We start from the raw sequence: 12968 nt of genomic DNA, 5'->3' as shown, positions 1-12968 counted from the left end.
CTCTATACCACTAATGACGGTACATTACATTGTCTGAGTCTACAGAACCAATAAAGACATTGAGGAAAAGCCCAAAACTTGAGGTTATGTATAGACCCTCACACTGAAATTACATTAATTAAATATTCATAACATTAAATAAGCCATCTTTGAAATCATTACAGAGAAACATCCATAGACACACTAAAACTGAGCAAAAAAAGAAATAAATCTATGCATATGTCATAGTAATATATTGTTTAAACAGTCAAGTGTCCTCTTACTCAAGTGGAGGTGGGCTTATTAGCTCTAATGTCACTGTGCATAGAGGCCTGGTCCTGCTTATTTGACTTCAAGATAGACTGTACCTCTTCAAGCATCAATAGTTCAGGATGTATGCACCAACAACATAGGCGTTTCTAAGGGACAGACAAAAAGACAATGAGTTAGAGAAGTCCAAAGGACAATACATTATTTTCAAATACAGTCAAACACAAAACTATCAATGAATATGTTGTGGACAGGCGTAACATAGTTGACCAGAGATTTTGGTTCTGGGCTGTCAGATTACTATCAATATGCTCAGATATCCAAGTTTTACATTGCATTCTAGCACCGTAAATGCTCTTAGATTAAAATGCAAACTAGCAGCACTGTGAATGCCCTTAGATTAAACCTTAGCTATGAGTGTTGCTGATTCAGCTATGACCTGTCTGGTGTCTAGTTCAGCTCTGGTTACTGTTTTCAAAGGACTGCATTTTTTTTACCCACCTCAAGTCATTGCCCTTACAAGTTTAACTGTTAAAAGTCAACAAGTCAGAAATGACATATAGTCCATACAGCACGTGTCATATCGTCAGACTTCATCCTTTACCTACCTCGATTCTCGCGTGTGTAAGAACTGATATAATAAACAATGAGGAAGATTATATTAAATCTTACCTTGAAACATGTTTTGAATCGTTTGCTGACCATGTACAGAGCGATGGGGTTGATGCAGGAGTTAAGCGATGCCATATTAATGCCAATATAGTCCAGGACAAGAAACACACTGAAAAGAGTGAGAGGATCAGGTCAGTAACACATACCACAATTGAGAACAGCAGTGACAGTTTAATGTATCCTTTCTTACCTCAGTAGCTGACACCTTTTAGAATCCTTCTCATCATAAATGGTGAGTTTTAAGATTCTGCTCAGGTACAGTGGTAACCAACAGAGAGCAAACACAAGCACTAAGCAAAACACCGTCTTGGCCACTTCTCGTCTCTGGGTGAAAACAGATAAGGAGATTTATCTTAGACATTTTAATGACAGCATAAAAAAATAACCGCATTACAGCGCTAGAACTACAATGTCTATACTGCACCATGGGCCTCCATGTCCGGTCCAGGAAAGCTACTGGGATGTGGAGGCTTTTATTCCACCCCAGCACTAACACATTTGTTTAAATTAATCAACATATCATTGTCTTCGGGCTGGAGCATGATTAGTTGAATCAGCCTGTTTTACTGCTGGTCTGGAGTAGAAGGCTGTACATCTAATACCTCTCTAGTACCAGAGCTGAAATCACCTGAACGGTGTAGTTCCCCAGGGTATTCTCATTCTTCCTCAACATTTTCCGGGCCATCAGGGTGTAGAAGACAGCCGTGCAAGCCAGCGGCACGCAGAAGTAGAAACCGAAGAGCCACCAGTCTTTTGCTGATTTATAAAACTTATGGAAAAATCTAGTGTTTAGTATTGTGATTTCCGGTTTTATATACATACTGGAATGTGATGATAAGCACACCTCACTGGCTGCATTATATCATCAATCTGTCGTTTTCATTTATTATCTAAAGAAAACCAAATGAAACACATTATTGACCTTTTATTTTTTCCATATTACTGCATGTTGTCAGGACTGACATTACCTGCATGAACTGATTGGTCTGTATGGGGTGAAGCAGACATATTGTCAGATGCTGCCCTTTATACTCCATCGTTATCATATCAAAGCCGACAACTTCAGGCACAGCCAGGAATGTTGATATCACCCATATCACAGTTATTTCCACTACTGTCCACGTTGAAACCCCAATGCCTTTGATTCGATTCCAGGATGCAACAGCTCGATACCTAGAAAATCAACAGGGAAATTATGTGGCTGCAATGAAAGGGAATTTCAGGGCCTACGTCAAAGAAATATATTTGTTGAAATGGAGACATCAGCCAACTCTAACCATGTTACCCTTCTTATAACCTTTTGTATTCTATTCTCTGGTTTTGCCTTGTAAAATCTAAGTAATACAGTCATGTCCAACTATCTTGAAACAGAAATGTGAACTGAAGGTGTAATCCTCTCACCTGTCATACCTCTCATCTGTCATACCTCTCACCTGTCACACCTGTCATACCTCTCACCTGTCATACCTCTCACCTGTCATACCTGTCACCTGTCATACCTCTCACCTGTCACACCTGTCATACCTCTCACCTGTCATACCTGTCATACCTCTCACCTGTCATACCTGTCATACCTCTCACCTGTCATACCTGTCATACCTCTCACCTGTCATACCTGTCATACCTCTCATCTGTCATACCTGTCATTCCTGTCATACCTCTCACCTGTCATACCTCTCACCTGTCATACCTCTCACCTGGCATACCTGTCATACCTGTCATACCTCTCACCTGTCATACCTGTCATACCTCTCATCTGTCATACCTGTCATTCCTGTCATACCTCTCACCTGTCATACCTCTCACCTGTCATACCTGTCACCTGTCATACCTGTCGTACCTCTCATCTGTCATACCTGTCATTCCTGTCATACCTCTCACCTGTCATACCTCTCACCTGTCATACCTCTCACCTGTCATACCTGTCATACCTCTCACCTGTCAATGCTCAAGGCACATAAACTCAACACTGTAATTCCAACAGAGGTTTTCTGGATGAAAGGGATTAGTTTACAGAGCGCCAAACCAAACGGCCAGTCCTCAGCCATGAGCTGCAAAAATAACAAGTCAATATTGTATTACAAATAAATTTGTACTCAAAAATACAAATCCGATTTGATAGATCAGGATAGACAGATCACTGCACCCCACATTGCTAATAACTCACCCTGTAAGCATTGACTGGAATATCTATCACGATATGCAGCAGGTCTCCCAAAGCAAGGTTGGCAATGAGAATGTTAGGTCCACTTCTCATACATTTGTTTTCATAGATGATTCTCAAGAGTACTGAATTTCCAACTATTCCAACGATGAATACAAGAGTAGACACCACAGTACTGATGTATTTGAAAGTGTCTCTGATTCCAGTCGACACTAAGCACATGGGATGGGGTCGGGGGCTTCGTCCTGCTGTTTTGAATAAGGGAACAGAACCATTGGATTTGTGGTCCTCTGTAAGCTCTACAGCATCTGAAGAGGCAGTGGCAAAGAGTTCAATAGTAGGAGCTGGTTGTGGATTCTGATCATTGGTCGCTGCACTGATTAAAACCATTCCATTGGTAAGCAGCAGAGAGAGAACAAGAGCTACAATTTCCATTGAAGATGATTTCCTCAAAAGGCCCTGCAATTTACCCCCGGGAAGTAGTCTGCAAATGAGAATGGAAATCATTACTGGACACATTACAGCCTGGAGTGATACCAAAAAAATGAATCAAGGTGGTATAAAGTATATTGATTACAAGAAGCATTGATGATTGTCTGTGAAATTATAGATAACGTTGAAAAATGTCAGTTTACCTACTGTACACGCCAATCGATCCAGCATCAACTTTTTTGTCCACAATGCAGTTGCAATTGTAGTCTACACACACAGTCTGTGGCTTAGCTAAGGCAGATTAAGGTTTTTATAGACTGAGATTTTATTGGCATGGTTAGTCATCAATCTGTCACCACATTACTGCTCTTGGTGCATCATTCTGGGATGACAGGGCTTCACTGAAGTCTTGTCCTCAGCAGATGACTCTATACCTGTTAGAGCTCTGTTCTCAATCCAATGGTTGTCTTACCATTGTACATATAAATACAAAAACAGCAATGATTAAAAGACTTTCAGGGACACTTCCGACCCAGTAATTGTATCTGTGACAAATGTGAATCCTATTATGATCTTTGACATTGAAACAAGTGTCTATCTTGAGAGGATAGGGACTTATATAATTGTGAATTTGAATACTAGACATAATATGGACCTGAACCTTCTTATGATAGGATAAAAGTCAGCCGTTATGGTCAGGGAGTTGCCAACCATGGTTTACCAGTGCTGTGATAAGATATTGTGTAAAATAATTTCTTAGGAGAATTTATCTGCACTGTCTTTTATCTAGCTAGCCAGCCTGTTTTAGAGGGATGATTCCATTAATTGTTCAAATTAACTGCCAACATTCCATTCAAATAATGCAGTCATACACTACAAAATGTTTTACATTTATGGTCTTTGTACATATATTTTAGAGTCTATTTATTCAGAAAAATGGCATTTATAATTATATGACAATATGACAACTTTTATTTTCCTGCATAAGTAAAATCGGGATTAAGCCTCTACTAACATTTTCACCCCATTCTGGAACTTTTAGGGTTTATGACATAGCCCCTCTAATAATTTAACAGGATGTCTATGCTTAGATCTAAAGGGCATCACCGAGTTCTACATTTTATATGATGTAATAATAAAATGAACACGAAGCTGTTGCCATGTATTTTATCAAATAATTAATATATCTCATTGACATCATGAAATAGGAAAAACAATAACACGTCATTCAATTGATGCCTCGAATATTTATACATGATTTCATTAGTATTTGTCATTGATCAGGGGCTATTTATTTTCGTGTGGGTGCCACTTACCCCATAAAACCCTGTCAGTATGAGTGGGGTTGCCGCCCACAGATGCTGGTGTTGCGCAATAATTCAAGATTCTGGACAACACGACTGACCTTTCCGCCCCTCGGTTCTTAGCGGAAAACGTGCAAAACACAGTGGGCCAGTTGACCTGTGACAATCAGAAAGACCCCGTTGCAACTCTTGTGACGGACAGGTATCCACTTTTTATCTGACAACATTTACATTTGCCCACGGATGGCGTCGGATGACATTTGGAAAGTCTGTGAATTGGGTGAGTAAGGGGTGAGTAGACTAGCTCACTGATGAGATAGCATGTTCACTCCCTTCTCGTTGTATTGTAATTTAATAACGCTACATTTAGAAGCAGATAGCCTACTTAACGTTTCCTTCGCTGTGCAATGCTAGGTGAGAAAACAAAGAGCCATGCCAGGACTACTTTGAGCACAGATGAAAAAGTTATAATGTAAGACTTTTAGTATTATTTCAGGTTCAATTAAAGATTTTTAGAGAGATATGTAGCCAATGTGCTGGTAGGGTTTGGCCCAGGTAGCCTGTTGGGGGACAGTGGAACTGGATACAAGTGATTGAAACCAACCACGCTTCAGCCATTCGCCTTCATTAAGTTCATATGCTGATGATAAAATGAAGGAGGATTTTAGATAATATTTTCGTGGCCCAGGTAGTAATTACAATCGGCATGCAAACCCCTCCCATGTGATTGGCAAATGAGGTGCACACGCAATATATTGGTCAGAATTTGTACTTCATCATGTTTTTTTTTGTATTCTCGTTGTGATAGTATAAAATGTAATGTATAAAAGACTCTATTTTATTTTCTAAATCAGTGAAGTAGGCCAAATCCTGGCCCTGATGTAGGGTGGAAATGCGTTCATTTTACTCTGAGCAGTGAATGAATTGTTATACACTTCCACTGCCCTCTGACAGTTCCTCAGTTTCTTCTTCACTTCAGTTTGCTCCTCAATTCACGCGCCTCCTTTGGAGAGTGAGTTAGCAGCGTTGTTACCTTCACCCCAGTAGCTTAAGTAGTCACATCATTGTCATACAATGATTAACCACTATTGCATTTCATAACAAAATTGGCATGCGCTTGAAACTATTTTGACCATAGTCTGAACATGCTTGAAGAACAGGCCCTCTTTTTCCCTACACCATCCAGCACGCTGCCAAGGAGCGGTTCCACCACAGCAGAGTTCATAGAGGTCCACGTGCTGGACGGCAGATCCATCACCATAGTCAGCGCCAGCACCCAGACGGACTGGGAGTGGGTGGAGCAGGCACTCACAGACAGCTGTCAAGGTAGTCAGAATGTCCGATGGGTTTTGGGTTCGAATGCGTCACACTTCTTTTTTGCTGCTCTCCCCCTCTGACGACTCAAACATCTGTCAGCACCTTCCTACAATTATTTCCTCTCTCGTAGTTCAAAGTGAAGTGGAGAGGTTTGAGCCAAAAGCCTCATCACAGACAGTTCCCCAGAGTATAGTTATTGGGCCAGATTCAGAGGTAAGGTAATGTGGTACCACAGCCTATGGTATATGATTAGTTAATAGAAAACAGTTCAATCACAGTAGGCTATTCAATCAACCAATTTACTACCAAACCCAACAAACTGAAAATAGATCACAACAAACTGAAAGATTTGAAATGGTATAACAGGGTTTATCTTTTGTGTCCTCTTTGGAAGATTGAAGAGACAGATATGGAGAAGGAGTTGTATGGTATACCTAATGTGGGGCCACCTTCCATGTTGGCCTACAAACCAGAGTCGAAACAACCGCCTGTTCATTTTGAAAAGGTACGCAACCTCAAGCACTTTGGATGAGAAATGGTACCATGACTACAAAGTTAAAGTGAGGACTGTCAGCTTTAATTTGAGAGTATTGTCATCCATATCAGATGAACCGTTTTGTATTAAAGTAGTAAAAAGTACATTTTTCGGTGCCATATTTGTAGCACGCAATCGTTGGCTTACGATAAGGGCTGCGTTTTGACTCGGCTTACCCTGGCGTGTCGTTTTGATAGCCGTGTCAAAAATGACACACTACATCATTTACCGTTCAATTATATTGCGCACGAAAATAATCTGAAACACAACCAAAACTAACAGCAAGTGCATCCAACAATTTTGTGGAGTCACAACGAGCTTGATTTAGTCATTAAGTGAATATGGGACCAAACTTTTTACTACTTTAATACACATACAAGTAAAAAAAAAAATCTATACTTTTTATCCCCTGTATAAAGTGCAGTAATTTCTAAACGGTCCCCCCCCCCCGATATGAATGAAAATACCCTAAAATTAAAGCTGACAGCCTGCACTTTAACCTCATAGTCATTGTATCATTTTGTTTTTGTATCATCCAAAGTGCTGGTGTACAGAGCCAAAACAACAACAAATGAGTGTCACTGTCCCAACACTTTGGGAGCTTACTGTATTTTTTCTTTTCCCACAGTGCTTCTTGTTTTCATGACATATTTCATGTTACATACATAATATTGTACTGCACATGCATACACTACTGGTCAACATTTTTAGAAGACCTACTCATTCAAGGGTTTGTCTTTATTTTTAGTATTTTCTTCATTGTAGAATAATAGTGAAGACATCAAAACTATGAAATAACACATATGGAATCATGTAGTAACCAAAAAAGTGTTAAATCAAAATATATTTTATAGCCACCCTTTGCCTTGATGACAGCTTTGCACACTCTTAATATTCTCTCAACCAGCTTCATGAGGTTTTCACCTGGAATGCATTTCAATTAACAGGTGTGCCTTCTTAAAAGTTCATTTGTGGAATTTCTTTCCTTCTTAATGCATTTGAGCCAATCGGTTGTGTTGTGACAAGGTAGGGGGGTATACAGAAGACAGCCCTATTTGGTAAAAGACCAAGTCCATATTATGGCAAGAATAGCTCAAATAAGCAAAGAGAAACAACAGTCTATCATTACTTTAAGACATGAAGGTCAGTCAACACCGAACTTTGAAAGTTTCATCAAGCGCTATGATGAAACTGGCTCCCATGAGGACAGCCACAGGAATGGGAAACCCAGAGGTACCTCTGCTGTAGAGGATACGTTCATTAGAGTTACCAGCCTCAGAAATTGCAGCCCAAATAAATGCTTTAGAGTTCAAGTAACAGACACATCTCAACATCAACTGTTCAGAGGAGACTGTGTGAATCAGGCCTTCATGGTTGATTTACTGCAAAGAAACCACTACTAAAGGGCACCAATAAGAAGAAGAGCCTTGCTTGGGCCAAGAAATAAGAGCAATGGATATTAGACCAGTGAAAATGTGTCCTTTGGTCTGGGGTCCAAATTGGAGATTTTTGGTCACAGTCTTTGTGAGACGCTGTGTGGGTGAATGGATTATCTCTATGTGTATTTCCCACCGTAAAGCATGGCGGAGGAGGTGTGATGGTGTGGGGGTGCTTTGCTGGTGACACTGTTTGTGATTCATTTAGAGTTCAAGGCATATTTAACCTGCATGGCTACCACAGCATTCTGCAGCGATACACCATCCCATCTGGTTTGGGCTTGGTCCCACTATCATTTGTTTTTCAACAGGACAATGACCCAACACACCTCCAAGCTATGTAAGGGCTATTTGATCAAGAATGAGAGTTATGTTTTATTCGTAAGATAAATTTGAAGTGTTTTAATGAGCAGGCTTTCTTTCATGATTTGTTTTATTTTGACTGGAGCAAGATTGAGCTTATCCCTGATGTGGAAACTGACTGGAAATTCTTTCATTATGGTTTTTCCCAAATAGTAAACAAACATGCCCCATTCCGCAGGTTCAGGGTTAAAGGGCGGGATAATCCATGGTTTTCTTCTGAGCTGTCTTGTATTATTCACGACCGTAATCTAGCCTGGGCTAAAGCAAGGAAATCATGTTCTGATGCTGATTGGCTTATTTTTAGGCAGTTACGAAACAAGTGTTCTTTTCTTCTCAGGAAGGCCAAGTCTGAATATTTTATGTCTGTTACCACTGATAACCTGAATGACCCTAGAAAGTTTTGGAAGGCTATTAAGTCTATGTCTGGTAACAGTAATGTTAATGAATTACCGTCATGTGTTTTGAAGGACTTGCTGTATATGACAACTGAAATGCTGAATTGTTTCAATGAGCACTAATTATCATCTGGTAGTCTGTTTGATTCAGTGTCCTCTGTACAACCCTGTGTGGATGAACCAGTGAGAGCTGGTCAAACTTTTAGCTTTTTGCCATTCTCAGTGCAGGTGGTACTTAAAGCCCTGAAATCCTTAGATCAGAGAAAGCCTGCAGGTCCTGCTCTTTTTGTTCCCTGATTTTTAAATCTGGCAGCTGATTTCATAGCTAAACCACTTACATATCTGTTCAATCTAACCCTGGAATGTAATGAAATCCTGAAAATCTGGAAATCAGCATTTGTCCTACCACTTTTAAAAGGGGGAGATCCAACTCTTATAAATAATTATAGGCCAATCTCAAAGCTGTCACCCCTGGTGAAAATACTTGAAACCCTTGTAAGTGAACAACTAAAATAGTTTTTATTTACTAACTCTATTTTATCAATGTACCAATCGGACTTCAGGAAGAAGCATAGCACAGTTACAGCAGCCATGAAGGTTTTAAATGATATCACTGAAGCCATTGACAAAAAACAGCACTGTGTCTCACTTTTTATTGATCTCTCTAAGGCTTTTGATACAGTTGATCATGCTATACTAAGGCAGAGATTGTTGAGTGTAGGTCTTTTGGAGCATGCAATTGGATGGTTTGCTGACTATCTGTCTGATAGAACTCAGTGCACTCAATTTGATGGACTTATGTCTGTTAATTTGTCTGTCTTGAATGGTGTGCCCCAAGGCTCTGTACTTGGTCCTCTCTTATTCACTATTTATATAAATGATTTAGACAAAAATGTCCAAAATGCACAACTTCATTTTTATGCTGATGACACTGTTATTTACTGTTGTGCCTCGTCTCTTACAAAAGCTTTCCATAACATACCAACTGCTTTTTATACTGTTCAACATACCTTGTGTCAATTGAAGCTTATCCTCAATACTGACAAAACTAAACTAATGGTGTTTTCTAATGCAAGAAATAGACCTCTGAACCTTCACCTATTACTACCTGTCAGGGCAAGGAGATTGAGGTTGTAACCTCATATAAATATCTTGGAATTGTAATTGATGATGGTCTCCCTTAAATTGCATATTTAACAACTTACAAAAACATTGAAGCTGAAATTGGGATTTTATTTTAGGAATAAGGCCTGTTTTTCTTTTGAAGCCAGAAGGAGGCTAGTATCAGCTACATTTATGCCTTTACTAGACTATGGGGATATTTTATATATGAATGCTTCCGCTCAGTGTTTGAGATTAATTGACACTCTTTACCATGGCACTTTGAGATTTATTTTAAACTGCAAAACCCTTACGCACCACTGCACTTTGTATACCAGGGTTGGCTGGCCTTCTCTAGTCACTCGTAGGCTCAGTCACTGGTATACTTTTATATACAAAGCCATTTTGGGTTTACTACCATTTTCTTTGGGCATTTTTATTGTTCAGAAATGTGGTGGGTACTCTCTTCGTTCGCAGGACTTTATCCTGCTAACTGTTCCAAATGTCCGAACTGAATTTGGTAAAAGGGCTTTTATGTACTCTGCGCCATCGTCTTGGAACACCTTACAAAATACTTTTTAACTGGAAGAACTTGTCCTGATTGGTGTTTTTAAATCACTGATGAAGGATTTTGAGGCTGATTCCCTGACCTGTCAATGTTTTTAATTTGCTGTTTTATACTCTTGTGAATGCAATGTTTTTTACTAGATTACTTGTAGTTTTTCATGTTGTCTGTCCGTATTTTTTTTTGTAATGACTTGGTGCTGCCTATCTTGGCCAGGGCGCTCTTGAAAAAGAGATTATAATCTCAATGAGCCCTTCCTGGATAATTAAGGTTAAATAAAAAAAATAATAATATGGAGTGCTGCATCAGATGACCTGGCCTCCACAATAACCCAACCTCAACCCAATTGAGATGTTTTGGGATGAGTTGGACCACAGAGTGAAGGAAAATCAGCCAACAAGTGCTCAGCATATGTGGGAACTCCGTCAAGACTGTTGGAAAAGCATTCCAGGTTAATTTTTTTATATTTTTTATTTCACATTTATTTAACCAGGTAGGCCAGTTGAACAAGTTCTCGTTTACAACTGCGACCTGGCCAAGATAAAGCAAAGCAGAGTCTCAAATACAAAATAAATTTTGATTTGTTTAATACTTTTTTGGTTACTACTTGTTTCCATATGTGATATTTCATAAGTTTGATGTCTTCACTATTATTCTACAATGTAGAAGAAAAACATTTGAATGAGTAGGTGTGTCCAAACTTCTGACGGATACCGAACATGCATGCACAATATAGTACTGTACATGCATACACAATATAGCACTGTACATACATTCTATAGCACTGTACATACATTCTATAGCACTGTACATACATTCTATAGCACTGTACATACATTCTATAGCACTGTACATACATTCTATAGCACTGTACTGTACATGCATACATAATATAGTACTGTACATGCATACATTCTATAGTGCTGTACATACATTCTATAGTACTGTACATACATTCTATAGTACTGTACATACATTCTATAGTACTGTACATGCATACATTCTATAGTACTGTACATGCATACATAATATAGTACTGTACATGCATTCTATAGTACTGTACATGCATAATATAGTACTGTACATGCATACTATGGTACTGTACATGCATAATACAGTACTGTACATACATACATACTATGTTACTGTACATGCATACTATGGTACTGTACATGCATAATACAGTACTGTACATACATACATACTATGGTACTGTACATGCATACTATGTTACTGTAGATGCATACTATATTACTGTACATGCATACATACTATGGTACTGTACATGCATACTATGGTACTGTACATGCATAATATAGTACTGTACATACATACATAATATAGTACTGTACATGCATACTATGGTACTGTACATGCATAATATAGTACTGTACATACATACATAATATAGTACTGTACATGCATACTATAGTACTGTACATGCATAATATAGTACTGTACATGCATAATATAGTACTGTGCATGCATAGTTTACATACACTTAGGTTGGAGTCATTAAAACTCGTTTTTCAACCACTCCACAAATCTCTTTTTAACAAACTATAGTTTTGGCAAGTCGGTTAGGACATCTGCTTTGAGCATGACACAAGTCATTTTTCCAACAATTGTTTACAGACAGACTATTTCACTTATAATTCACTGTATCACAATTCCAGTGGGTCAGAAGTTTACATACGTTAAGTTGACTGTGCATTTAAACAGCTTGTAAAATTCCAGAAAATGATGTCATGGCTTTAGAAGCTTCTGATAGGCTAATTGACATCATTTGAGTCAATTTGAGGTGTACCTGTGGATGTATTTCAAGGCCTACCTTCAAACTCAGTGCCTCTTTGCTTGACATCATGGGAAAATCAAAAGAAATCAGCCAAGACCTCAGAAAAGAATTGTAGACCCCCACAAGTCTGGTTCATCCTTGGGAGCAATTTCTAAACGGCTGAAGGTACCACGTTCATCTGTACAAACAATAGTACACAAGTGTAAACACCATGGGACCACGCAGTCGTCATACCGCTCAGGAAGGAGACACGTTCTGTCTCCTAGAGATTAATATACTTTGGTGCGAAAAGTGCAGAAAGTCCAGAAAAACAACAAAGGATCTTGTGGAGATGCTGGAGGAAACAGGTACAAAGGTATCTATAGCCACAGTAAAACGAGTCCTATATCGACATAACCTGAAAGGCCTCTTTTTGGAGATATGTCCTCTGGTCTGATGAAACAAAAATAGAACTGTTTGGCCATAATGACCATCGTTATGTTTGGAGGAAAAAGGGATGCTTGCAAGCCGAAGAACACCATCCCAACCGTGAAGCACAGAGGTGGCAGAACCATGTTGTTGAGGTGCATTGCTGCAGGAGGGACTGGTGCACTTCACAAAATAGATGGCATGAGGCAGGAACATTTTATTGAAGCAACAT

The 12968-nt window shown here is 39.1% G+C and overlaps 1 protein-coding gene across 1 annotated transcript; it reads right to left on the bottom strand.

Moving 5' to 3' along the window:
• Positions 1 to 263: 263 nt before the first annotated feature.
• LOC139406179 (endothelin receptor type B-like) lies at positions 264 to 3671 on the bottom strand. Its single transcript, XM_071148678.1, has 7 exons — positions 3089 to 3671; positions 2860 to 2972; positions 1890 to 2094; positions 1550 to 1690; positions 1112 to 1245; positions 922 to 1030; positions 264 to 398 (listed from the first exon to the last, which is right to left on the bottom strand). Exons 1-7 carry the CDS (start codon positions 3602 to 3604, stop codon positions 264 to 266), a joined length of 1353 nt encoding a protein of 450 aa, XP_071004779.1. The 5' UTR covers positions 3605 to 3671.
• Positions 3672 to 12968: the final 9297 nt, after the last annotated feature.

The sequence above is a fragment of the Oncorhynchus clarkii genome, chromosome 3 (genome assembly GCF_045791955.1).
Source record: "Oncorhynchus clarkii lewisi isolate Uvic-CL-2024 chromosome 3, UVic_Ocla_1.0, whole genome shotgun sequence".
NCBI lineage: Eukaryota > Metazoa > Chordata > Actinopteri > Salmoniformes > Salmonidae > Oncorhynchus > Oncorhynchus clarkii.
This window is presented reverse-complemented; position numbering and strand designations above follow the sequence as displayed.

Bases quoted from the DNA above. Each gene is read 5' to 3' on its own strand.
- LOC139406179 (XM_071148678.1), bottom strand. From the start codon at position 3,604: ATGTGTCCAGTAATGATTTCCATTCTCATTTGCAGACTACTTCCCGGG. The intron at 2,095-2,859 runs GTGAGAGGTATG...TTGATTTTCTAG, and splicing joins TGTGCCTTGAGCATTGACAG to GTATCGAGCTGTTGCATCCT. The intron at 1,246-1,549 runs GTGATTTCAGCT...GTTTTCACCCAG, and splicing joins TGGGGAACTACACCGTTCAG to AGACGAGAAGTGGCCAAGAC.